The sequence below is a fragment of the Mirounga leonina genome, unplaced genomic scaffold (genome assembly GCF_011800145.1).
Source record: "Mirounga leonina isolate KUSES-001 unplaced genomic scaffold, KU_Mleo_1.0 Mir_53, whole genome shotgun sequence".
In the NCBI taxonomy this organism is placed as follows: Eukaryota; Metazoa; Chordata; class Mammalia; order Carnivora; family Phocidae; genus Mirounga; species Mirounga leonina.
Window position 1 is genome coordinate 15,619,891 of NW_023270807.1, and position 26,643 is coordinate 15,646,533.

Here is a 26,643-nt window from a genome sequence, read left to right on the forward strand (position 1 = left end):
ATTAGGACATTTGGTGAAACTTGAATGGGGGTCTCAGGATTTGATAGTTGCTATGGACTATATTGTGTACCCTCCCCCCCACCCACCAAATTTATATGTTGAAGCCCTAACCCCCAATGTGACTGTATTTGGAAGTAGAGCTTTGAGCAGGTAATTCAAGTTAAATGAGGTCATAAGGGCAGGGTCCTAATCTGATAGGATTGGTGGCTTTGTAAGAAGAGAAAGAGATCTCCCTCTCTCTGTACATTTCTCCTCTCTCTCTCTCTTTCTCTCCACCCACACCTAGGAAAGGCCATATGAGGGCACAGGGAGAAGGCAGCTGTCTACAAGCCAGGAAGAGAGTGCTCCCCAGGAACCAAATAGACTGACATTTTGATCTTGGACCGCTGCCTCTGGAACTGTGAGAAAATAAACTTCTGCTGTTTAAGCTGCCCAGTGTATTTTGGTATAGCATGATATAGCAGCTCAAGCTGACCAGTGTCAGCTTGAAAATAGCAATGCTATTTTCCTGGTTTTGATGGTTATGTTTTGGTTGAGAGAATATTTGTTTATTGGAACTATATACTAAAATATTCAGGGATAATGAAGCCAGAAACTTACATGGTTCCAGAAAAGACAGTTCTATGTACTATACTGCTTTTTCTGAGGGCTTGAGATTGTTTCAAAATTATTTCAAAAACTTACAGAAAGTCTCATTATTTCAAAGAGGTGTTGAGCAAAATATCCAGTATTTTGTGAGGACTTCTGGAACTACTTTAATAGGATAATAGATAAATGTGCAGAAAGCTGACATTTGGATTTATGGTGATGAAAAAATTGACAAAAGTATCAGCCAGTCTTTTTTTTTTTTTTTTTGACGTATTGACCTGCATATCCAGCAAACTCTGGAGTAGATCAGAGCTTTAATTACTGACAAAAATAAGATGGGACTTGAGACTTTTCCCTCCAGAACTAACTGCATGAATGCTGGGTATCATACCAGCTGCTCCCATATATTAAGCAAGTTGCAGCTCTTTGCCTAGTTCATTGCTTTGGAGCAGGGATGTGAAAACTTGACCATGGGAAGAGATCAGGCACTTGTTTGGGTTTTATTTGTTTGTACAGAGCAATATTGTTCTGTTCATCGAAACTTCACCATGTGTAGAAAAGGGAACTTTGCAAGAATGGATCTTTTTCAAGGTAAGTACCTGATATTCCTTGCGACCAGAAAAGTCATTTCCACTTCATTCATCATTTTATCTACTTCATATACGGAAATCTGGAAATGAACAAAATTTGAAGGACTATAAATTCTGATGTTTTTTAATTGATGGAAATGGGTTCTTTTTTTTTTTTTTTTAAAGTAGGCTCCATGCCCAGTGTGGAGCCCAACGCAGGGCTTGAACTTACAACCCTGAGATCAAGACCTGAGTTGGGGTCAAGAGTCAAGACGCTTAACCAACTGAGCCACCCAGGTGCCCCTGGTAGAAATGGGTTCTTAGGAGAAATATATAAGAATCCTAAATCCTGGGGGTTAAAATATCCCCACAGTAATCATGATTCAGGCAGCAGTGGCAGTATGCTCACATCTAAGACCCTCTTTCCTAGGTCTGATGGAATCAAGGCTGGAGTAAGCTGCTGGTTATGTGGTGCCGAGATCTCTCTCTCAATCTTTTCACTAATACTTAAAATTCCACTAAGAGACATCCATTTTTCTGTGCTTTTATAACTTAATCTTCAGACGAAGCATTTGGAGTTGGTTGCAAAAAATCAATATTTGACGTTACAAGATCTAAGCTTGAACCCCAGCTCCTTTAGCCAGAACCTCAGCTTCTTCAGTGATAATATCTAACTCAGAGGGCCATTGCAAGGGTAAATTTGGACAATTTATGGAAAAGCCCCTACTTGATATAAATACTTTTAAAATTTAAAGAATATTAAAATGATTTAACTTTCTTCTAATTTTTCTTAAGTGCCCTTCAGTTTCAAAATGTTACCCTTCATTCTCATAATAACTCCACAAAGTAGGTATTATCTATTTTTATAGGTGAATAAAGAGACTCAGAGAGATAAAGTACTTTTTTCTAAAAACACTTAAATAGTAAAAGACTAAGCAGGAATTAAATTCAAGACCTGGCATACTAATTGTCAACCCCCCCTCCCCAAAAGAAGGACTTTGTCCAAAAGTGGACCTGGCAGATGTATACTTATTGTTAGATGAGGCCTAGGAAGTGTCTATGTCTGATTAACAAGGACAAGATGTGCTTGTTGGAGCTGCTCTCATTTAGGTTGGCTAAAATTGGGGTAGATATTATTCTGAGAGATTTTTAATGAATACCCATTGAAATAAGGCCAGGATAAAAGCTAAGGTCATTAGTTAGAAAAGACTGGATTTTGTGCCCCGCCCCCCCCAATGGACAGAACATAGATCTAGGGGTAGACAGGATAGAAGTGGGTGATTTAGGAAATAAAATACAGATTGGAGAGATCTGACAGTTCATGAATTTGTTAACTCCTCTCACTTGATACTCTCCCCAGCTGACCTATTCCACCAACCCACATCCACATAAATATACACACAGCAACAACTTCTTTCTTCAAAAAGAAGAAGGGAGAGTGGTTTGAGGAGACTTCTAATCTTTCATTTCATGAACAAATGGTGTCTAGGTGAGAGAGTGTTGGCTTTACTTTCAATAGAGTTGAGTTTTGTTTTTATTATTTTTTTAAAGATCTATTGATTTATTTGAGGGAGAGAGCAGAGGGAGGGCCAGAGGGACAGAAACTCAAGCAGACTTCATGCTGAGTGCGGAGCCCAAGTCGGGGCTCAGTCCCATGACCTGGGTTGAAACCCAGAGTCAGACTCTTAACTGACTGAGCCATCCAGGTGCCCCTAGAATTGAGTTTTAAATCACTCTTTACCTAACCATGTTTTGTTTATTTATTTATTTTTTTTCTGGCAAGTTTTCCTTTAATTTTATTTAGGTTCCCCTCTCCTCTTTATGACACTTTGTGTACGCTACCATTCTAGTTCTTTTTTTTTTTTTTAAGTAAGTAGGCTCCACATCTAATGTGGGTCTTGAACTCATGACCTTGAGATCAAGAGTCACGTGCTCTACCGGCTGAGCCAGACAGGCACTCTTCATCCTACATCTCTAATCAAACTATAGGACCTGTCCTGAGCTGAGCAGTAACAAGACCTGCTGTTTAACTGGAGGATGTAAGACCTTGGATTCAAAGGGGGAAAGAAAAGCTGATAGAGAACTTCCCTCTTCTGTGTTTGATGAAAATTTGGAGGCAGGTGGCAGAGACCCAAGGGGTAGAGATTTGAGAACTCTTGGTTTGCAGAGGTTTGTGAATTCCCAGGGAATGGTAATTTGTCTTCCCTACTGAGCGTTCCTGAGGTGACAATGGGTCTCCCTTGTCCCCCGTGAGCTGCAGGAATGCTTAGCAGATGCTTTGAGTCCTTTTTGGCCCTGGTTCTAGAAGAACACCAAGCATGGCCTGCTGAAAAGATTGAGGAACAGAGAGGCTTTGTTTAAGCTCTCATTAGGGGAATTCTATTTCCACACTCTGGCAAATATCTGACATACTTCGCCAGATTGCTGTGCCTCCCTTCATTATCAAGATTACTGTCACCCAAGGTACCTCAGCAACTGGAACGTAACCCCCCAGGGAAGAGACAAACTAATTCAACAACTAGCCAAAACGGTGCCAGAACCCAGAATGAAGAGACTCAAGAGACACACAAAATAAGTGGCTTCTAACAACATAAAGCTATTGCAGAAGTCCTCCCCTAGATCAGCAGAGCTCTTATCTTATACAGTAGGCGGTAAAGATTGGAAGCAAGGGCTGGGAAGTCTGAAATTATCTCTGCTTTCACCACATTGTCTGAAATTGTAGTTAAACATTATCGGTCAGTCTTTCAGATTTAGATAGGAACAAAGAATAACAAAAACTTCCTGAAACTAATCATCCAAGTAGAACTTAAAAATCAGTCTATTAGTATCAATAGTATTATTTGATATCAGAAATGCTTTTTGGAACAGATAAGGTATAAAAAATGTTATTTAACTATTGACAGAGCTAGGTTAGACTTTTAACTTGATCTTGAACATAAATGCACCCATTCCGCAATAAACAAAATTGTAAGAACAATTAAGGAGATTCAAGCATTGCACACACAGACACATGCAAAATTTAGCTGCATCTATAAAGATGGACAATGCTTTTCAAGCAAACAAACAAATCAATAGATGAATAGAAGGAGCACAGAAATCTCTGTTAAAACCAATGAAATAAAGATGGGCAAGGCCATAGATTTGGATAACAGATCCAGTAGACTTCCCATGTGAATAACAGGAGTGCTAGACAAAGAAAAATTAACAGATGAGATGAGGAAGCCACTAAGAAGTAGAAGGAAGTTTATCTGAGCAGAAGAAGACTCAAATTTTCAAATTAAAATGCTTCATCAAATTCTAGGCAAAACAGATAAAAAAGGACATATTCTATTGTGAAAAAAAGACCATTAACTCAGAATTTTAAAATAAGACTACCAGTTATAAGAACTGCATTGCAGGAAGGCAGGAGAGAGTGTTCACAAGGGCTAATGGCTATCACAACCCTGTTCCTAAGCACATCACAATTACAGACTTAAAAAAACAACACCTGTGTATACCCAAGACCCTCTGAGTTTTGCCTTATGGTCAGCAGGGAATGAGGGGGTCTCTGGACATCTGGATAGTGAAAATGATTCTTTGTGATGACCAGCAAGACTGGGGATAGTGGATTTTATAACATAAGCACACTTCAAAAACCCATGTGAAAGAGACTCTGACGTACATTTGAAAGAAATCACCTATTTGTCTAATGAAATACTTAGGGTCTATAAATAAATTATACGATTTCTCCAGAGGAATAAAATATTAAATAATTCACTGTTACTTGTAATTTTTAATACCTAGCATCTAGTAACTGAAGTTCTGTTAATTATACCAGCGCTTATTTCCTCACAGATACAAAGACACATCCTGACAAGATTCCAGGACTCCAGAAATAGAATAAAAATCTTAAAAGGTTCTAGAGAGAGAAAAAAAAATCGTATTTCTCTAGAAATGGTTTTATATGACTATGTCAATTACATTTTCTAAAATTTAGTTCTTTAAAACTTACCTTATAATGTGAGACATTAACTTGATTATTTTGTAGTTAACACATAGTAACAATTTATTTGGATTGAATATGAACTAAATATGAGGAGTGTATGTGTATGTGTGTGTGCTTGTTAATAAAATGAATTCCAAGCACCAAAGAAAGGAGAGCCAAAGACAAATGTTTTAACTTATAATAAAATAACATTTAATTTATTGGAATTTTATACAAAATAGACTTTGGTCAGATAGCATTTGACTCTTGTTGCAAATAGTAAACATGCAAAAAGAATTAAGCATAAAAATATTCAAGTGAAGACATAGCATTACTAACTAGACTATTTTTAAATCAAAAAAGCACCACCAAAAACAATCATGTTCTTGCTCTATGCAATACATTTCTTTCATATTTCTTACATAGATTTCTTACATATTGTTTTATTGGCTCTAGTTTTATACCTTTGGGATTGAAGACATAGTATGTATATTAAGAAACTGACATAATCAGATGTGTTGATTTCTTTGTAAATTTACCTCTATGGGAAAAAAAAAAATACAAGAAGAAACATGGAATGTTCACCCTGTACCTACCCACTGGCAAGAGTAGTCTGGGAGTCCTAAAGAGAATCCATTTGACCCTCTATTTTACAAGTCACCTTCCTTCAATTAAGCAATCACTGAGGGTCAAGAAACAGCATCAGATTGTGTTAAGATTTTTCACACTGGACATTTGGGGCTCAGGACCTATCCATTCTGTTCCATGTTTTTGTTGGATGCTGCCCTTTAAAAATTTTAAACATGATTCTAGATAATGGGAAAGGAAGCTGAAGCACAGGAATGATATTTAGTCTTTAGGTTCCAGCTGGTTGTGGCCATCATGTTCATTCATCGTCAACTTCTTTCCCCATGGGGACCTTTAAAGAAAACAAGATAGGCACTTTATAGTTTCTTTCACTTGGGCCTGACAGAGGTTAGTATTGAAACACAAAAGGTATTTTCTATAATTATTATCCAAGCTTAGAAAGAACTAGGAATAACAATTGTTTGTCTTGGGGAAAAAATAAAAGAACAAAAGTATTTACCCCACTCACCCTGACTACATTCTCTTCACCAAATCTGTTTTCCCTGAAAATCCCATTGAACACATCAAAATATCTATCCCTCTTAAGCTTTGCAGGAAATAATCTGGGGAAAATGCCAATGGAGTAAAGAGGTAGAAACTGGAGGATAGAAAGAAGATTATGTTATTCATAAAAACTTCTTGTCAGATTCTTCACTGAGATTCTTCAACCTTCCATATTCTACCTGTTTTTACCTATTCATATATATAGTATAAAATCTCATGCCACTGCCTGGGATTCCTATTATATTTATGAGGACTTTTTATTGCTCTCAGAGGAGCAAGGGACATTTGCCTACTAAATTCTGTCTTTTCTTCATGTCCTTTCTGCTTTGGAAAAGACCTTAACTTCTGATTTTATCTGTCTGGACACATTGTCTCAGTTTTCTCTCTATAATTAGGCAGTTTATCCAATTTTATCACAAGGATGTCAAACAGACATTTAGGCTTTGGGTGAGCAAAACTTTCACTGGTATAGTCATCATTTACAGTCTTAGAACACTGTACAGTACCTCCCAATAAACAGAGTCATCAAAGAAGAATTCTGTAGTTGGCTGTACACGGACAATGAACCTGAGAATCAAACCTACGAGAGCAGGGAGACAAGTCACGTTATGATGCGAAGAGGAAAACTTACTCGCATAGTAATAAAAATACTACTATAAGGGGCGACTCTTGATCTTGGGGTTTGAGTTCAAGCCCCACATTGGGTGTAGAGATTACTTAAAAATAAAATATTAAAAAAAATACATATAAATATATATAGCTATAAAATCATCCCCTTGAGCTTACATGATTACTTTACTGTCAGAAGTTTAGAATATTTTCAAATTTACCAGTCGATATGTTTATCATCTATTACGCTGACCACATGTGGCACATGGAAGTGTTTACTTTTCATCCTGACCTGTGATCAGCCCTCCAACAATCGCTGTTCCAATCGAAGAACCTAGGGCAGCTGCCTGCATGACCATGCTAGACCTAGGAAGCCAAAAGAAAAGTGTTGTTTTTCCAGGATACCAGCCAACAAATCTCATTTCCTGAGGGAGTGGATGCTTGCCATCTTCAGGCCAGAGAGTAGCATTACACCAGCAAACGAACACTTACTGCAATTTTTGTTTTATTTTGTATTTTTATTTTCTTTGAAATTCTTGAGCAATGTTAAAAAGTCCTTAGAAGCACTTAAGCAAGAATCACCTTTTTCTTCAGGAATGATGAAAAGATCTTCCTTAGAAAGAGTTTAGTATTTTCTAAAAATATGGCATCAGGTTCTCATCCCCCATCTGATTCATTCAACAAGTATTTATTGAGTACTCACTCTGTGCCACCTTCCCTTCTAGGCACTGAGGATGGAGTAATGTACAAAATGAACATGAGTGGCCATCTTTCCTCACCCCATCCAAAAAGGAACAATTGCAATTTAATTAAAAAATCAGTAAGATCAGAAAAGCTAATTTTAGCACATAGTGTAAAGACAACTTATTGAATATATGAAAAAAAATCTGTAAGTCATCTTAGACATAGTTACCTTAAAATAAAATTAGTAAAAAAAGTGCCTCATAATATTTGGGAATGGAAGAAGGTCATAAAAAGCTATTGAAATGCATGATTGTTTTAGGAGTGACAAAAGGACTAGGAATGTGAATACCTCCTTAGCACAGCACCTCACTTTTAGCAGGCAGTTCATAAATAGTTGCTGAAGGACTGAAAGTGTGATTATGGGAAGGCAAACAAATGGAAAATGAGAGTGTCTTGGTGTTTCATCTTTGGTGTTTCATCTTCATCATCCAAGGGAAAGAATGCACTAAACTCAGATTTCCGTTTTTTCTTTTCATTTGAAGGGTTTAAATTTCTTCTACTATGTGAAAAAAATTGTACTGGTAACACATGCCCATTGTAAAACTATGAGAAACCATTAATCCAGAAAATGAAGAGAAAAAGTTTAATTTCCCTCAAATCTTAATCAGTATAAAAATGTAAAATAAAGACATATATTTTTATAAAAAGGCAATCACATTATAATACTGATTTTCCCATTAATCCTTAAGTGTCCTTTGATGTCAGTGAATGTAGACCTGGATCACAATTTTAATTGCTATGGAGTGCTACACTGTAAAAATATACTGTAATTATAGTTCTAGAAGTTGGATACTTAGGTTGCTTCCAATGTTTCATATTTTTTAAAATGTTGTGAGAACACATCTTCTTATGAACATGCTTATGAATTTGCCCAATAATTTCCCTAAAATAAAAACCTATCTAGAAATGAAATTATTAGCGAAAGTTTATACACTTCTTAAGGACTTTTTGAAATTCATATCCCTATTTCTCTACGTTAACCACCATTCAGTATTATTATTCATTTAATCTTTATCAACTTTATAATTGAAAAATTGGGAACTTGTGTTAATTTGCGTTTCTTTGATCACTAGTGAGGATGAATATTTAATATATATTTATTCATTTGATATTTTTCTTTTGTCAACGGCCTATTAATTTTACCAGAATTTGCCAAAATCTTTTCCAAAATATTAAAAGATATTTTTGATAAAAAGTATTCCATGATAAAACAGGCTTGGGAAACGAGGTTTAACAAAATTAACCGCATTATTAGAAGTAGGCTGGCATAGTGTGCACAGATGTCCTTTAAGAATCCTTACTTCGCCTTGTTCTATGCTTACCAAGAAACCTGATTTGCATTTAGTATTCTGAATAGAAACATCTGAGTAAATAGTCTTGTCTCTTGGCCGAAATATTTTGTCTGGTGTGTGAGACGTGTATGAATTCCACCCATGTGACTAGGCCTTCCAAAGCTCCTCATCCCCCCCCACCCCCAAAGCCCCCTGAGCACATTGAGAAGTGGCTGCTCAGCCTGAATACCCAAGGACTAGACTCTCAACCGCAGAACCTACCCCAAATCTGGCCACCCAGTGAGACCCAGCCTGTGAGAGCTAGATAGTCTTGTTTTATTGCGTCCATGGAACTGGTGCAGGCATGATGCTCAAGAATTCCTTTATTTCTCATCATAAGGCACATCTTAAGAGTATTTACACACCATAGCACTTAGGAATTGAGCTCATGGACTCAGGCTTTTATCATGCTTGATTTGCATTCAAATATGTTAGTGTTTGGTCTCAACAGTATGTTAGGTCCTGGAGAGAGCTGCAAGAAAATGTGGCTTTTTCTGGGGTTGTTCTCCAATTTTGCAAAGGGGGCAAAAAAAGAAAACAAACAGAAGAAATGGGTCAGCTCTAGACATGAACGTGGAAGCAAACTTTCTATTCAGTAGAAAATATGATTAAACAAATTTTTTCAAATATTTATCATGACTGGTCTCAACAGAGTTGAATTTTAATCTGTGAAAATTAAAGAGATTTTTCTCTTCAAATTATTCAACTCTAGCCAGTAGTCACTTTGAGACATTTTCAAACATATTTGCCTTTTCTTCATGTTTTCAATGGGTTTTAAAAATTGAGTGTTTTGATTCCTCCTTCCTTAATCCCTGAGTTTATCTGGACTCTCTGATCTTCCTAGCTGTTTTGCATGGATGATTTTCATATCAAATTGTCCCCACCTTGTTACCTAAAAGTGACAACTGATGGCCTTTGACATCGCTTTTGTTGTCCTGGATTTGACTGATAACTGTTCTTCCTCCGGCCATTTAAACACTTATGCCCCCTCTGGGAAGATTCCAGATCTGTTAGAGCTTGAAGGGATTTTTAGAGAATAAACCTAAGTATCCAACCTCATTTTACAGAAGAGGAAACAGAACCACAGGAGCTAAGTGAGCTGTCAAAGACCCCATTATTAGTCAATAGCAAAGCTGGAACCTATGCTGGGCTTCCTGATTCTCCAGATCCACTTCTCTTCACATTATGCTAACTCATTGTTCTTTGTGTTGATCGTAGGAAATTACCGATCCTCTCATCACAGATGCCCCCTCCTCCATTTTGGTGATACCAACTAAAAGAGTAAGCCTACTGTAATCAGATTGTGATTCTCAAGTTGCCCTATCTGTGAGGAGACACTTGCCTGTTAGAAATATTTAAATTAGCACTGTTAATTAAAACAAACAAAAACCAGCCACCATTCATAACATTAGTTAAGACACACCTTCCCATCCAATTCTATTCTCCTAGTTGTATCTTTTTGGCTTCAGTAAGGACCATACTTATGACTGTGGCCTGGATTGCTAAAGAAAAAACTTTCTCATTAGCAGATTCCTCCAAGAGGGTGATAAAACATCATCGGACCTTAGGGTGCAGGAAAACCCATTCTTTAACTCACCCCTTAGATGCTCCCAAGGCTATCGCCACAATGCTTGCGAGGCCTCCTATCACACCAGGTAAGCCATGCAGGTTATGAACACCACATGTATCATGGATTCTCAGTTTTTCAGTAAGACATGGCTAAAAATGTAAAAAGAGGAAGGTTTATTATTTTGTTAGATATACTGTAGCCCCTTTTGCCATCTATATCTAAAACCCACTTAAGTCAAAGAATCCAAATATTTTGGTGGCAAAATTACTCATGTCAGTTTTTAGTAGATGGATTTGAAGGTGAGTGATTTCAAGTCCTCCTCCTTCTGACCTACTGATGATATTCTAAATCCCCTTAACAGGACACAGAGTCCTTCATTTTACAAAACAATCAAATATCATCAACAACAAAAACTTTAATGAAACTGCCCTGAGGAAAGTAACACCAGTACTTAGCATTCAAGTCACACTAATTCTTTTAATAATTTAATAATATCAGATTCTTTCCTGGTACACAAAAGAAGTGAAGGAAGAGTAGGAACCACTGAACACTGAACTGTGAGGGACAGTTCTGACAAGAAGGGAAATGACCCTCAAACAAGGAGGGGTGCTGATAAAAGGAATTTTCATAGCTTTTCTCTGCTGGTGGGATGTGAGAAGATGATGGTACAGATTCAAGGTTTGACTGAGAGCACCTGTCATACTTACAGTCAGGAACTTGAACCCAAGCACAGAGACAATTCCCGCAATGCCCCCAATGATCATAGCACCATACGGCTGAATCTCCATGTCCGCACAGGTCCCCACAGCAACTCCTCCAGCCAGGGTTGCATTCTGAATGTGAACCTGTGGGGAGCACAGAAACACGAATGAAGTGAGCTGAATGAGGCAGGCTTCAGAAGGAATGAAGCAATCTATCTAGGGTTCCATGGACTCTATGGTATATTCTTCAGTTCAAAGGGCTACTGCTTCTTTTTTTTTAAAAGAAGATTCTTTGTAATGACAGAAAGCCTTTCTTCCAAGCAGTTGACATTTGATATCTTTCTTGCTGGGGTTCCTTGGTAGTGACTGAGTGATCAGGTTAATGAGACCAGTTTGGCGAGGAATGAGAGGAAAACCAAAGAAGTTGTAACGAAAGGCCTGGGTACATATAATGTAATTATTCTATTAGTGGTATGTCTATTTATTCAGTTTGGAAATGCATTTGTGGTTATCATGAACCAAAAGAGGTCTGTGGCTGCTGTGTGCTTTGTGGAGTCCATGACATTCCAATATTCAAAGAGGGAATGTAGAGATACCAAAATGCGACATTATATATGAAAGACAACAGCTTTCACAAATGTCACTGTATTGAGAACATTTGAAGATGGTAGAAAGAATAACCAGTTGCCATTTATCAGAATTCCTCAGAAGAATCATGTTCTGGCTGTTCTGCTTGAGGAGGAAAGCTCATCACTACTTTTAAGAGAGGACTGAGCTGTACATGAATTTTTTTTTCTTTTCTTGTTTTTAATTTTCTTTCATTAAACAAATTGTACAGCATTGAAATCCATGTCCATAGCTATGCCTGAAGAAATTACAATATCCTTTTCCTCCCTCAGGCTGGAAAAGAACATCAGCTGATGTGTGGATTATTCCTTCACAGACATTTCTCTAGTTCATAGGCAAGAAACTCAAAAGACCAACTTGGGAGGATTAAAAAAAATGCTTTGTTTTGAAATAATTTTAGACATGTAATAGTTGCAGAAATACTGCAGAGTTTCCATATATCCAGTTTCTCCCAGGTTAACATCTTATGTTGTCATAGAACCAGGAAATTAGCATTGATAGAATACTATTAAAGGTCTTATTTGACTTTTTATCGGTATTCCCACTAATGTCCTTTTTATTTTCCAGAGTTTTATTCAGGATCTGACGTTGCCTTTAGTTGTAATTTCTTTGAGAGGAATATGTGCAGTTACAAAAACAGAATCAACTTGCACCCTCCCCCCATTCTCTTTTTTTCTATTCTTCTCAAGTCCTGTTTTTTTGTTTTTTTTTTTTAAAGATTGTATTTATTTATCTGACACAGCGAGAGAGAGAGAGAGAGAGAGAGAGAGAGAGAGAGACAGTGAGAGCAGGAACACAAGCAGGGGGAGTGGGAGAGGGAGAAGCAGGCTTCCCGAGGAGCAGGGAGCCCGATGAGGGGCTCGATCCCAGGACCCTGGGATCATGACCTGAGCCGAAGGCAGATGCTTAACGACTGAGCCACCCTGGTGCCCTGCAAGTCCTGTTTCTAAGGAAGATTTTCTAAGACCTTGGAGACAGTCAGCTCCATCATTAAAGAAATATTCCTCAAATCTTTGATTTTTGCATGAGTATGTTCCCTAGTAGGCTGTAAATTCCTTGAGAACACTTTTTTGATTAGCCACAGTACAAATTTGATGAAGAAACAAATGAACGTTATTTTCAAAATATTCTGCAAGGTTTGCAGTGCTGTGATTTGTTGTGGCCACTCAGCAGTGATGCAGAAATGACCTACTCATCTGGGTAACCATCAGTGTCACTTAGCGAAGCTTCCATGGTGGTTAATGTGCACTGACCATATCGAGCTTGCCTCTCTTCCCCACGAAGCTGGAAAATGCATAGGCTGTGAGCACGCAGGCAGCAAGGGAGAAGTACGTATTTACGATGGCCGTGTACTGTTGCTCTGTAGTTTCAGCAATGGCTGAATTAAAGCTGGGCCAGAATATCCACAGGAAAAGAGTCCCTGCAGTAAACCACAGAAAGGGATATTAGTGCTGGATATGGAAGACAGACCAGAGGAGGCAGTATGCCTTGGGTACTGAATCAGGCAAGTTCATGTCTACTCACCAATCATTGCAAACAAATCTGAGTGGTACACAGACTCCTCCTTCTCATGCCCCCATCTCAAGCCTGGCCGATATAGGACACCTGCTACCGCTAAGCCAAAGTAGGCCCCAAAAGCATGGATTGTCATTGATGCTCCGATGTCAGAGGCCTGAGGGGCAAAACATTCATGGTATAAGAGGTGAAACTGAGTCTCACTGCAGGAGGAAAGTCAATGAAAGAACTGCTTCATTGGCTAAACAATAAAATAAATTAAAAGAAAGAAAGGATATGTCAGAGAAAGAATGAAACAGGATAGTGAAGTTAAAAAAAAGTACAGGCTTTGGAGACACACAGAACTGACTTCCAATGCTAGGTCAGATACTTCCTTGCAATGTGACTTTAGACAAATTACTATACTTCTTTGGATCTCTGCTTCTGGAAAGTAGGAAATATAGTTGTGTTGAGGCCATGTTTGTAAAGTGCTAGGTCTTTGTGGACATTCAATTCATTTTAGGTTACTTCTCTAGGTTAGGGAAATTCTTAGTGAAATATTATGCACTGCATTTGTTTCAAAAGAAAGATGCTCTTTGCATTCATTTGACATTACAGTAAAGGTGCATTTAATTACAATTCAAAGACTGGAAGCTTTAAAAAGCCTGGGTCTTTCCCATATTTTTTCACTGTGTTATATGATGACGTGAAAACCAGCTGAGGTCCAAGATTCCTTTGAAGCAATATATTTACGTCCCTCTTCAGGTCACTGTGTGAATTTGATCCAGTTTTCTACATTCTCCTACCCCAAGAGGGAACGTTTGGAGTGCCAAACCTGAGGCATAGCTCCTATTATACTTACTAAGGTAGGAAAATGATACAGACTTATTAATTTATTTAAGATTTTCACACTTCATAAACTCCTATGTACCTTTCAGGTCCAGCTAAACTGTCACTTCCTCAGAGAGGCCTTCCTTGATTCCACAATCTAAGTTAGGTTTTCCAGTTATGCTCTCCCATAGCCCCCTGCACTTATTTTTCATAGCATGTACTGCAATTTATAATAATATTTGTGTGTGTGTGTGCGTGCACGTGCTTATGGGTGGGTAGGTGATATATAATTCTCTATTCGACGTCTTCTTCTTTCACTGGACTGTAAACTCTATAAAGACAGGGACATTAACTATTTTGTCTGTCAGATTCACCATCACATGACACCTAGAAAGTTTTCAAAAACATTTTCTGCTGAAAGAGCAGGAGGTGGGTGGGGGAATGGGTGAAATAGGTGACGGGGATGAAGGAGGGCACTTGTCATGATGAGCACTAGGTGATGTATGGAAGTGTTGAATCATGACACTGCACACCTGAAACTAATATTACACTTTATTACAACTAATAAACTAATATATCGCAGGTTAGCTAATTGGAATTTAAATAAAAACTTAAAAAAATATTTGCTGTGGAATTAAATGTTCAATAGAAACAAGCAAAATACTGGGAAGTACCCAGAAATATTCAATTGATTATCCTGAGGGGAATCAATGAGATTTTCATGGGGGAGAAGAAATTTGATCTAGGCTTTAACAAAAGCCTTAGATCAGGCTAGTCAGGGGCGCCTGAATGACTCAGTTGGTTAAGCATCTGCCTTCAGTTCAGGTCATGATCACCAGGGTCCTGGGATCCAGCCCTGTGAGCCCTGCACCAGGCTCCCTGCTCCTCCCCCGCTCCTGCTAGGGCTCTCTGTCTCGCACTCTCTCGTGCTCTCTGTCTGTCTGTCTCTCTCAAATAAATAAATAAAATATTTTAAAAAAAGAAAGGGCTAGTCATCTAATAGTTGAAATTTAATAGGAATTGATCATTGATAGGAAATATAATGTAATAAGAAGAGTTGTGAAGTTAGAAAAATCTAGGTTTGAATCCAGATTTGGGCCAGTCTTTCAGCATCTGTGATCATTAGTTGTAATTTGTGTAACAGTAACAACATAATACCTGGGTCGTAGTGTGGTCGTGACAATGAAATGAGGTAATGTTGATAAGACTCCTGGTTTACCAAAGGCACTCAAATAAGTGATGGGTGTAATTACACTTGCTATGCTCTCATGCTCACCAACGTTTGTCCCTAGGTAGAGTGGGAATCCTTTAGGTGTAACCAGAACTGATGTCCAAAGCTAGTAAGTATAAACCCTCTAATCCTTACCTTAAATACCTCACCAACCACATATTCATTGCCAGCAAAGACAGTGATTTCTATTATTGTCATGATCAGCATTTGGGCTGGACTTATTTTTCCCAGGACAGCTCCAAAAGAAATCAGGACTGTGGCTGTACTGAAGTCTGCATTTATCATGCTGAGGGAAAAAAGAAAGAATACGTCCAAGAATAATGCATACCCAACATACAACTGTGAGCATCACTTTATCCAGCGTGCAAGGGCCCCTCCCCATCAGGTGTTCGTCCCAGGTACCCTTTCACACACTCTCACTTCCTTCCCCTTCCTCTTTGCCATCTACCATACATTCTGGTTGCTCCAGCGTTTCCTTTATTTTGACCCACCTGTTCTTGATCTCATTTAGGTTTTCCTTTATTTTTGTTGTTCTGATAAACGAATTACTTTCTACAGTGTTTACATTTCAAAATGTAAATATAGACATGTAGAAAAAAAGCTATTGGAGGATTTTTGCTCCCTGTAGCTGGAAGGAATAACCTTTAATGAAAGGGGAGTTCTCGTGTCCTTAAAGTCAAACTAGAGAGGATAGAGACGTGAAAGTATGACCCGGCTCAGTAGAGCAAGGTGTCGATTCACATCCTGGGATCCCAACAATCTTCTATTGTCTTAGGGAGACAGTGTGCTGGCTAGTTCGGAGGCTGACTGACAAGACACCAAGCAGAGAAACAACTGCTCTGAAAACACAATGGTTGAAAAATAAGGGATGCTCACTTTTTGACTCCAATGTAAATTGTCTGTCCATGGTGGTGAATGATCCCCTGAATAAAAGTGCCCCATTGGAGGCCCAATGCAGCAATGAGTAGATTGATGCCCACACTACTGAAGCCATATTTTTTCAGGAAGGTCATAAGGAAGCCAAACCCAACAAATATCATTACATGCACATCTTGGAATACTGAAAAAAAAAAAAAAAAGAAGGAAAAAAAAATTCTGTGTTAGGGAAGAACGATGGAAGTGTTGCATCATAGTATACCCCATTTATTAAATGTTACGTCCTTTATATAAAACACTGCAAAGGGAGAGCATTAACTGGGCAGCCAAAGACTAGGCTCCAGTGCCAACCTGACTGCTTACCAGCCGTGAGACTCTGGGCAAGTTGTTCAATATTTGAGCCTTTTCTTGGAATACCATGTGCTCTCATACCTCAAGAGTTTTCCATTACTTTCCACCTGAGGAAAACTTTGCAAAGCACAGTGCAAACATCACCCGTTCTTGCAGACTTTCCCAGTTCTCCCAGGGAAACTTAGTATTTCCTCTTGTCTTTTACACAGAATATGTATATTCTACATATACTTCAACTTCAGCATTTGCCACACTGTATTAGCATTTATTTAGTGTGCATAATATGGTAATAGTTCCTTGATGAGGTGTTCATCTCCTGCACTCGACTATGAGTTTCTTGGTTGAAGGGATTAGGACATAGTCACCTTTTGCTCCCCAGGATTTGACATAAAAATCTGCATATAAGATAAGAGGCAATAATAACTAAATTAATGGGCTACAGTCTTCGTTCGTTATACAGATACAAATCTGTATAACAGCACCAGCCCTGGAAACAGATCAGTATTCAAGTCCAATAGGATAATGTCTTTGTTAGCACTTTCTAAGCCACTGTAAAAAAAAAAAGGCCATATCCTCTTGAGGAACAAATATTTTACTTGGTGTCTGGAAATTAAGTTAAGGTCCCCCAGTTCTAGTACATGATTGTGTGACCTTGGGCAAGGGATTTATTCTCTCTGAGCTCCAGTATTTTCATCTGCAATACTGAAAAGACCCTGTTTCACACAGGTACTTTGCGTGGGATAACCTCTGTGGGAGAGAGTATGCAGTAAAGCACTATAAATAAAACATATGATAAAAAATAAAGAAAGAAAGAAAACATATGCTCAAATATGAGATAGTGGGAACACAGGCTTTTCCCTCAAGAAAGGTATAGCTTCATTAGTGAGACATGTATTTGGTTGAACCATATGAAATGGAAATTTTTGCATTGAAATTATCAATGAAAATGAGTCAATGATTGGCAACTTCTTGTGGTTCAACCTAACAGATACACAAAGCAAATCGAGATCAAATATAAAACCAGAGAGAAAAAATAAAACATTTAAAGTCAAATTACTATTAACATTGTGGCCAGGGATTTAGGTGGATATAGGCATGAGGAAGAACATGCCCCCAAAATATATCTCAGAGGAAACTGATGTTGGAATCCAATTAATTTGCCTAAAGGGTGGGGTTAGGATTTGAATTCAGGCCAGACTCTGCCAATTCCTTCATGTCTTGAGCACAGTAGGGATGGATGTAAAAATAACCAAGGCAGAGTGTTGGCTTCGCAGGCACTCAAGGACATGTTACTACCCCTTGGTTCTTTCTCCCTCTGTTCTACCACCAGGCTTGGGAGACAGTGTGTTTGAGGTTGGGAGACCACACCACTCAGGTTTGTCTACTGTAAGAGATGCTGTCATATACTGCCCAGATACCCCTTTTAGAAAGGAAGAACTTATTTTTTCTATTTCCCCTGGTTGTAGGGAGTGTTGCCAGTTGATAGCCCTAAGCTCTCAGTTCTCTCTGGGAAATGCTCTTGCCTTTCCCTGGGGTAGCCTGTATCCAGTGACTGATTCACAAGAGCATCCTCTGGCCTCAGGGAAGGACCACGTGAAGTGAGACAATCCCAGTCTCAGGATACCCTGTGGGGTTTCTCCCTGCAAATCTTCTTGCTACAGGTGTTGATCTTTAAGGCACTCCCCACTAAACTTCTTTCAGGCTAATGTCTGTCTTAGAGTCTGATTCCTGGGGAGCTTAACCTGTAGCACCTTCTTTATGGGCTTCATTCGTCTCTGCAGAACTTTCCTGACCTTCTCTCCTGACACAACTTGCAGACCACATTAATTTTAAACTTCGCAAATTAAATTTGATAAGCTAATCTGTGACAGTGATCCCACCCAGAAGTGGATGAAGATGTTGACTTTCCAAAGCTACCCAGCATTTCAAAGGCTTTTTGCAGGCATTTGAAGAGCTTTTGGAGGCATGGGGATTTATCCTAAGGTATTACTCTATGACAAATAACAAGACAGATAGTTACGGTTGGCATCATAGAGTGAGCCAGTAGGGTCCTTTGGTGGCCTAGAAGCCAATCTAACTTTGGATGAAGGCAGCAAATGAAATAATAAAGAGAATGAGAACAGTCCAAACCTACCGTGATTCAGGCACACACTAGTGTCATTCACTCTTGCAACCCTATCCATGCAATGAGACTTTTGGCCATTTTATTGTACATTGGAGCTACTTCCCCAAAAAGGCAGTATGAGGAGGACGAGAAAGGAAAGAATAGATTTCTGAAAATTGTCCCTTGTCAGTGCCTTTGAGGGAAGTAGCAGAGAGGAGAATGCTGCACACAGTCTTCTAGTTCAGATCGGTGACAGTCTCACTTATGCCAGCATTCTGGACGCCCACCGTCATCTCATTATCTACCCAGGGAACCTTGGGATTGGAGATTGGGATTCTATGTGACCCTGTTGATGGGCAACGTCAACTAGTGAACCTGTTTTGGGTTTTGAAATATAAGTGACCGTATATATTAAGTGTGCTCTGATGGTTTTTCCCCTCAAAGATTGTTACTGCTTTTCGCCACAAGGGGGCTTAAGAACCTCATCTATTATCTCAATCGCTGAAGAGTTCATCAAGTTGTGAAGGCTCTTAACAGATAATGATTCTATATAAAAAGTGTGGATAAGAAAGATCTATAAACAATTAGAATTCTATATCGTCTTTTATCCTGCTCTAAGAATTTGTGGGTGGGGACTAGAGAGAGGGCCATGAGTAGTTCTATAGTGTGAGACTGCCATTCAAGGAATGAAGTGAGTGTCCTCTCTGGAAGGGAAGGGGGTTGAACTTCTGTGAAGTCTTCCAACAGGTTTTAAGAATTGCCAAGACTTGTCTAAATCAGATATTCTCAAGAGAGAATTTTAGTCTCCAGAGAAAATGTGACAATAGCTGGTATCTTCTGTTTTATTTCCATCTCTATCTTGCGGGAGGGTATCTCCTAAACCCTGATAACTCAACACGCTTAAAATGCAGATGATGGATTCCGACTCACTTTCCAGCACCACCACCATCAAACGAATGAAACAGACCCATCCTTCCCCTGTATTTCCTGTATATGTCTGCTGCCCTCAATGTCTTCTCCATCCCAAACCCAACACTTCTTGACCTGGCAAACTTCTATATGCCCTTCAAGAATCAGGTCTTCTGCACAGTATTATCGGTCATAGCTGTAACATCGTGCATGTTCCTCTTATTTTATTTCATTTGTTTATGTGCTTGTCTGTTTTGTTACTCTGTGTGCTCGCTTGTCATTTATCCAAATACTGTGCGAGCACTCCCAATGAGGCGCTCTTTCAGGAGAAAGTGAATTCAAGTGTGGAAGTGGGAATCCAGACGTGGCTTGTCCCTCATCGGGCCCTGGCAGAAAGTCCAGCACCTGTAGCTTTTCAGGAGGTGCCTCAGTTATGCATGAGTAAGTGGATCACTGAGGACAGTCCCCGAGGATTCGTCTAACTGGGACTGTCAGGCTCTTATTTAGAAAAACTGTTTTTCTGGATCAAGTGGTAAAACTTGTTCAGCTGGCTAATGAGAAATTGCTCAGCTTTCTTTCTTTCTTCCTTTCTTTCTTGTGGTTTGTTTTTGCTTTTTAAAAGACTTTATTTATTTCTTTCACAGCGAGAAAGAGAGAGAGAGAGAGAGAGAGAGCGCGCGCACCAGCAGGGGTGGGGGTGGGGCTGAGAAGCAGAGATAGACTCTTTGCTGAGCAGGGACACCTAACTCAGCGCTCCATCCCGGGACTCTGGGACCATGACCTGAGCTGACGGCAGACCTTTAACCAACTGAACCACCCAGGCGCCCCTTTTGTTTTGCTTTTTAATGGTTAAGGACTGGCAAGGTGTTTGCCAGGCACATAGCTTATTTCTCTTAGAGAGTTCCAGTCCTTTGAACCACTGAGATTATATTCTGAACTCATCCTCTCTGAGAGAAAAGTATCCTTAGGGTGGTTTCTTTCCTCTCCCACTTCCCAAATATTTTAACTGCACGTATTTCAAATATTTAGAAAAATAGCACAATGAATATATGTACTATTCACCTAGATTTAGCAATTGTTAATATTTTCCATGTTTGTTCTCTCTTTCTCTTCAGATATGTATGTATATATTCCCTAAAACATTTGAAAGTAGAATGACATTTTGCCCCCACCAGTTTAGCATGAGTTTCCTAAGGAAAGGGACATTCTCCTACATAACCATAACATCATCATCACATCCAAGAAATATGACATGGATACAATAATATTATCTAATATAGAAGCTATGTTGAAATTTCTCCAGCTGTTCCCAGATTGTTCTTTTATAGGATTTTTAACCCATTAACCACTCAACTTTCATATATTTTTTGGTTTGTCATGTGTCTTTTATTTAGATAGGTTCTCGCACATGCTTTTTATTGTTGTTGGTGTTTTGTCATTTATGTAGAATGTCCTACAATTTGGATGTGTTTGACTGTTTCACCATAGTTAGAATGAGACTAAATATTCTGGGAAGAATATTCTATGGGTGGTGTTGTGTACTTCCCATTGCACCACACCAGGTGGCACATAATTTGTTTGTCCTATTACTAGTGATGGTAAATTTGACCATGTGGTTAAGACTGTTCTGCCAGATCTCTTCACCATAAATGTACCTTTTGCCCTGTAAACTATAAGCAGTCTGTAGGGCAGTTCTTTCAGACATGTGTTCTCCAGTAACTTTACCTAATGGTTTTTGCTTTCATTGAAGAACCTTGCTGGAATCAATTGTTACATTTTTAATTTCAAAATTCTAATTTTATATATCTATTATTCCTTTTATATTAATTAGTTGGCATTCTTCTATAAGGAAGAACTCCTCTTTCTCCCCTTCCCCCTCTTTGGGGAATATTTCTATGAGTTCACTATATCCTGTATCACTGGATATATCACTATATCCAGAATATAATCTCAGTGGTTCAAAGGACTGGAACTCTCTAAGAGCAATAAGCTATGTGCCCGGCAAACACCTTGCCAGTCCTTAACCATTAAAAAGGATATAGAAGTGAAGGATATCACTTCTATCCTAAAGGGTAGAAGACAGCAAGAAATCTTTATTTCAATGGGTTGCTATCCACCATATCATTATTATTTTTAATTCTCCATTTATCCCCAATTTGTCTAGTTGGTGCTGCTTCAGGCAGGATCCTTTGTTCTTTTGGCGAATCCCCATTAGTCTTTATACCTTTGGCAAACTTTGTGCTTTCTTTACCCTGACCTGGAACCAACAATTTCTCCAATGAGCCCCTGAGTGGGGAATGGTATCTAGAAACTAGGATTTGGGTTCTACTTGTCTCATTGCTTCCAGTCCTTTTCAGTATGCAAAAACTATTCAATCAAAGGCAACAGACAGGGTTCTACTGGAGGCTGATACCTTATTGTTAGGTTATCAACCACAGACAGTATGTTAATTCAGGAATAGAAACAATTCCAGGTAACACTTAGAATAACAGCAAGCAATTCCCTAGGAATCATATACACTGCACAAATTAGTTACTGTTTGCCTGTAACATATATCTAGATCTGCTAAATCTTTTGGTAACAAATGAGCTGAATAATATCTGAGTAAATAGAGAAACACATTCTTATGTGTAGATTTTTAAAAATAAGTCATTGGGGCGCCTGGGTGGCTCAGTTGGTTAAGCGACTGCCTTCAGCTCAGGTCATGATCCTGGAGTCCCTGGATCGAGCCCCGCATCGGGCTTCCTGCTCGACAGGGAGTCTGCTTCTCCCTCTCCCACTCCCCCTGCTTGTGTTCCCTCTCTCGCTGTGTCTTTCTCTGTCAAATAAATAAATAAAATCTTTAAAAAAAATAAAAATAAAAAAATAAAAATAAGTCATTGTACTTAACCTATTGCTGGTATTGAAATTCATAAAATAATGTCTAGTCCCATGTAGATCCTTTGTCAGTTTACCTATAACTTCAGTGGTTCCCAAGTGTGATCAGCACACATCTGGGGGTCTTGGAGACACTTTCAGGGAGTCTGAGAGGTGACAACTATTTTCATGATAATTGTATGGTGTTACTTGCCTTTTTCACTGTGTTGGTATTTCCAGAGATGATGAAACAAAGGTAGGTAAAACTTAGGAGCAGTAGCACCAAATCACGCTGGTGGTTGTGGTACTCGTTTTTATTTTTTAATATTTTGTTTAAACTCAATTTAGTTAACATATAGTGTATTATTAGTTTCAGAGGTAGAATTTAGTGATTCATCAGTTGCGTATAACACCCAGGGCTCATCACATCACGTGCCCTCCTTAATGCCCATCACCCAGTTACACCAACCCTCATTTCTTCCCTAGAGCTAAGAGTCTCTTATGTGGTATTCTTTTTTTTTTTTTAATTTTATTTTATTATGTTATGTTAGTCACCATCTTATGTGGTATTCTTAATGACCACTCACTTGCAGGGAAAAAAAAAAAAACAAAGGCAAGTTTTAATTAAGAATTTTCTGGTGAAGCAGCAAAAATTATTACTCTAACTACTGACCTTCTTCTATGTGTCTTTTTAATATTTTGTAGGAATTAGTGTGTGGAAATGCCATTACACATAAAGTCCTGCTGACACATGATGGGTATCTCAGAAACAAAGCACTTTTGTTACTGTTTGAGTACCAACTGAATGAGCAGGTTTTTTTCCATGGAACTCTATTTTTACTTGAAATAAGAGATTGACATAAACTATGGTTTTTCAGACAGGCATTGACATTGTCTGAAAAATGAACGAAGTGAGGCTGTCATTTCAAGGAAAAGAATCAACAGTATATGTCGCCAGGAAGACCTTTTGTCTTTAAAAAAAAAATCAGTATTTTAGAAAGTTTGTGTCCTTCACTGTGAGCTTATCAGCTTCCTGATACTTCTCAAGGGTTTTCTGGTGAGATGGCTGGTGGTATGAACAAGTACCTCTTTCATTATTATATGATGAGGTATGTCAATGTTTGGAATATTTGCATAACTGTGAATTAATATTTTTCAAATGATTGATGTATAACATAACAAGATCACACACAGGTAACAACTACTCAAAGTATGACACCAGTGGATTGTAATGTAACAGAGTATAACAAGATCATGGCTGTGGCTTTAACTTCCCATAGATATTAAAGATGTGCGTCTGTAGAATTTCTACTGAAATGTTGACGGGCCTCAAATGGCCTTCTCCCTAAACTCTCCTTTTCTCTGCTGTGTTTACAGGTTAGCAAGAATTAGCTGACTGTCACAGTCACACTTCATTCCTTGTCAAACCATCTGCCTGAGGACGCCTGGGTGGCTCAGCGGGCTAAGCGTCTGCCTTAGGCTCAGGTCATGATCCCCAGGTCCTGGGATCGAGTCCCGCATCCGGCACCCTGCTCAGTGGGGAGTCTGCTTCTCCGTCTGTCTGCCATTCGCCCTGCTTGTGCTCTCTCCCTCTGACGAATAAATGAAATCTTAAAAAACAAAACAAACCAAACCAAAACTATCTGCCTCAGCAGAGTGACCAGTACTTTGCTAAGTGCCATGAGGGCCCAAAACCCACAGAGTATATCCTGTTTCTCAAATGAGTGTCTACGGAGTCATTCATGGCATGAAACATAACACTCAGGCATACCACACACTTCCACGGTTATACCTGGGGCTGGTCTGTGTGACGGCATGCATTGCTCTGCTATTCAGAAAAGCACAGCAGAATGCAAGCAAGAGGGATGAAAAAAACCTATATCTACCTGACTTTACTTAAAATATAAATTAATGTTCTGCCTTGCTTATTTGTGAAAAACTCGTAACTTCCACCACCCTGCAGTTGAGAACTGCTGTAACAGGCCGTGGTTTCCTTAAGCAGGAGCAGAGCCTTCCCTGTACTTGACTCCGGCACTTGGTACAACACATGGCACTAGGCAGGCACCTGCTGGACGTGAACATTTCTTCTTAACAAGCAAATATTTAATAATCTTCTCTCTAATGATTTAGGCTGTCACGTAAGTTTTGTGTAAGTCGATTTGAAATGTAGGGGAAAATGTAGGAAAAATGTATATGTATAAGCACAATCAGGTAGCTTCTGGGCTATTCTACAAAATATTTTAGCCAGGGATAATATGGTTGAGTCATCAGGTGGCTCTAGGGTCATCATGTCTGCCTGAGAATACTCCCCATTATATAAACCCCTTCAAAAAATGGAGGAATGGGAGAACAAATGTCATATGGTTTTTTAAAAGCTTAGACTTATGCCATAGAACTGTCATAAACATTGCTATTATTTTAAATGATTTAATCAATTAATAAATAATAAAATTAGGTGTGCCTTATTTACAAAAAAAACCCCAATGTCTATAATAGGGATGCATTGTGGGGCACCTGGTTGGCATAGTCGTTGAGCGTCTGCCTTCGGCTCAGGTCAGGATCCCGGGGTCCTGGGATCGAGTCCCACATCAGGGTCTCTGCTCACGGGAAGCCTGCTTCTGCCTCTCCCACTCCCCCTGCTTGTGTTCCCTCTCTCACTGTCTCTCTCTCTCTGTCAAAAAATAAAAAATAAGGGGGGCCTGGGTGGCTCAGTCATTAAGCATCCGTCTTCAGCTCGGGTCATGGTCCCAGGGTTCTGGGATCGAGTCCCGCATCGGGCTCCCCGTTCGGTGGGAAGCCTGCTTCTCCCTCTCCCACTCCCCCTGCTTGTGTTCTCCCTCTCTGTCAAATAAATAAATAAAATCTTTAAAAAAAATAGGGATGCATTATCATCTCCCTCCCTGGTTAATGATGTAATGAATATGCCTGGCTCCGAATAGGCAATCAGTTAACGGTAGTTTTTATTGTTTTATTAACTATTTCACTGCCTTCCCTATCAAACTTGAAACTAAATCCTTTCTTTTCTTCAGTTACCATTCCCAGGGAAGGATTCTGCTTTTAAAATACATTAGGTGGTTACACTTTTCTTCCCATTGCAGAGGCACAAACTGCTTCCCTTGTAGAATGTTATAAAACCCAGAGTACATCCATTTACTTCCAATATCATGTTTAATACCACTTCTTATACCTTAGGACCCCCACATGAAGTCCAGGCTCCTTTCTCAATATTCCACTCTGTTTCTACTCTCTTAGATTATTTGTTGTTGTTGTTGTTTGGGGGGTGATATGTTTATACTTTGCAGAACTAGGGATCAATTTAAGGGAAAATTAATATCAGTTAGCAGATGTAGGTAACACAAAAGATTCATCAATTATTTTAATTTTTGTCTTCTTACGCTGGTATTTTAATAGACACAGATTCTATCCAAACACATTAACTGCAGAGACCGGATGCCATAGACCAGATACCTCAGCACAAACTTATAATACCCTTAGTACTCATAAGTATCACAAATTCTGTAAGTTGTTCCAGTGTGGAGGTCAAGGGTTACAGAATTCAAAGATTTCACATTCTAAGTCCCCCAAATGGGTTCACAATCTGAAAAGCCCAAAATGTATAATAAGAAGTAGATTGTTTACTCACGAGGATGTAACTCAAGGGATCTGTCCACTTTTGTTGTGTTGGTGCTGTTGAGCTGTTGGATAGTGCTCTGCTCCGTTTCATACTTGACAAAGTATCCAAATAGAACAATCATGAAAGCCTCCAGTACAATGGCCATGAGAGGGAATAAGAGCTTCATGTCTGTGGCACAGGACAGAGGCACACTGAAGGCTTCACAAGCTGTGGGAGGTTGATAAGAACAGAGGACTGCTCTGTGTGTGGAATTAGGCTGCATGTTTAATGCCAGTGACATTGCAAGAAAAAAAAATGGGCAAGACTGGTGAAAACACTCACCTCTTGGGGAGAATTATGCTCTGTAATCAAATCATTCAAAATGCTAGTTCGAAGAACATAGGAATCATATGGCATGAAGTCTTTTGCAACTGGTTTCTTTTACTTAGCACACTTTTTCAAGCTTCATCCATGCTATAGTATATTTCAGTACTTCATTCCTTCCCATGACCAATTAATATTCCATTGTATGGTTATACCATAT

General features: G+C 39.0%; 1 protein-coding gene across 1 annotated transcript; it reads right to left on the reverse strand.

Moving 5' to 3' along the window:
* Positions 1 to 5,996: 5,996 nt before the first annotated feature.
* Positions 5,997 to 26,286, reverse strand: RHAG (Rh associated glycoprotein). Its single transcript, XM_034990466.1, has 10 exons — positions 26,130 to 26,286; positions 16,267 to 16,450; positions 15,526 to 15,676; positions 13,359 to 13,506; positions 13,088 to 13,254; positions 11,214 to 11,351; positions 10,534 to 10,655; positions 7,154 to 7,227; positions 6,759 to 6,832; positions 5,997 to 6,040 (listed from the first exon to the last, which is right to left on the reverse strand). Exons 1-10 carry the CDS (start codon positions 26,284 to 26,286, stop codon positions 6,008 to 6,010), a joined length of 1,248 nt encoding a protein of 415 aa, XP_034846357.1. The 3' UTR covers positions 5,997 to 6,007.
* Positions 26,287 to 26,643: the final 357 nt, after the last annotated feature.

What these genes read in the sequence shown, in the direction of transcription:
- RHAG (XM_034990466.1), bottom strand. Translation starts at nt 26,286, where the DNA reads ATGAAGCTCTTATTCCCTCTCATGGCCATTGTACTGGAGGCTTTCATG. An exon ending in TGGTTGGTGAGGTATTTAAG is followed by an intron (nt 13,507 to 15,525) that starts GTAAGGATTAGA and finishes TTTGCCCCTCAG; the next exon opens with GCCTCTGACATCGGAGCATC. An exon ending in GCCTTGGGAGCATCTAAGGG is followed by an intron (nt 7,228 to 10,533) that starts GTGAGTTAAAGA and finishes TTGGCTTCCTAG; the next exon opens with GTCTAGCATGGTCATGCAGG.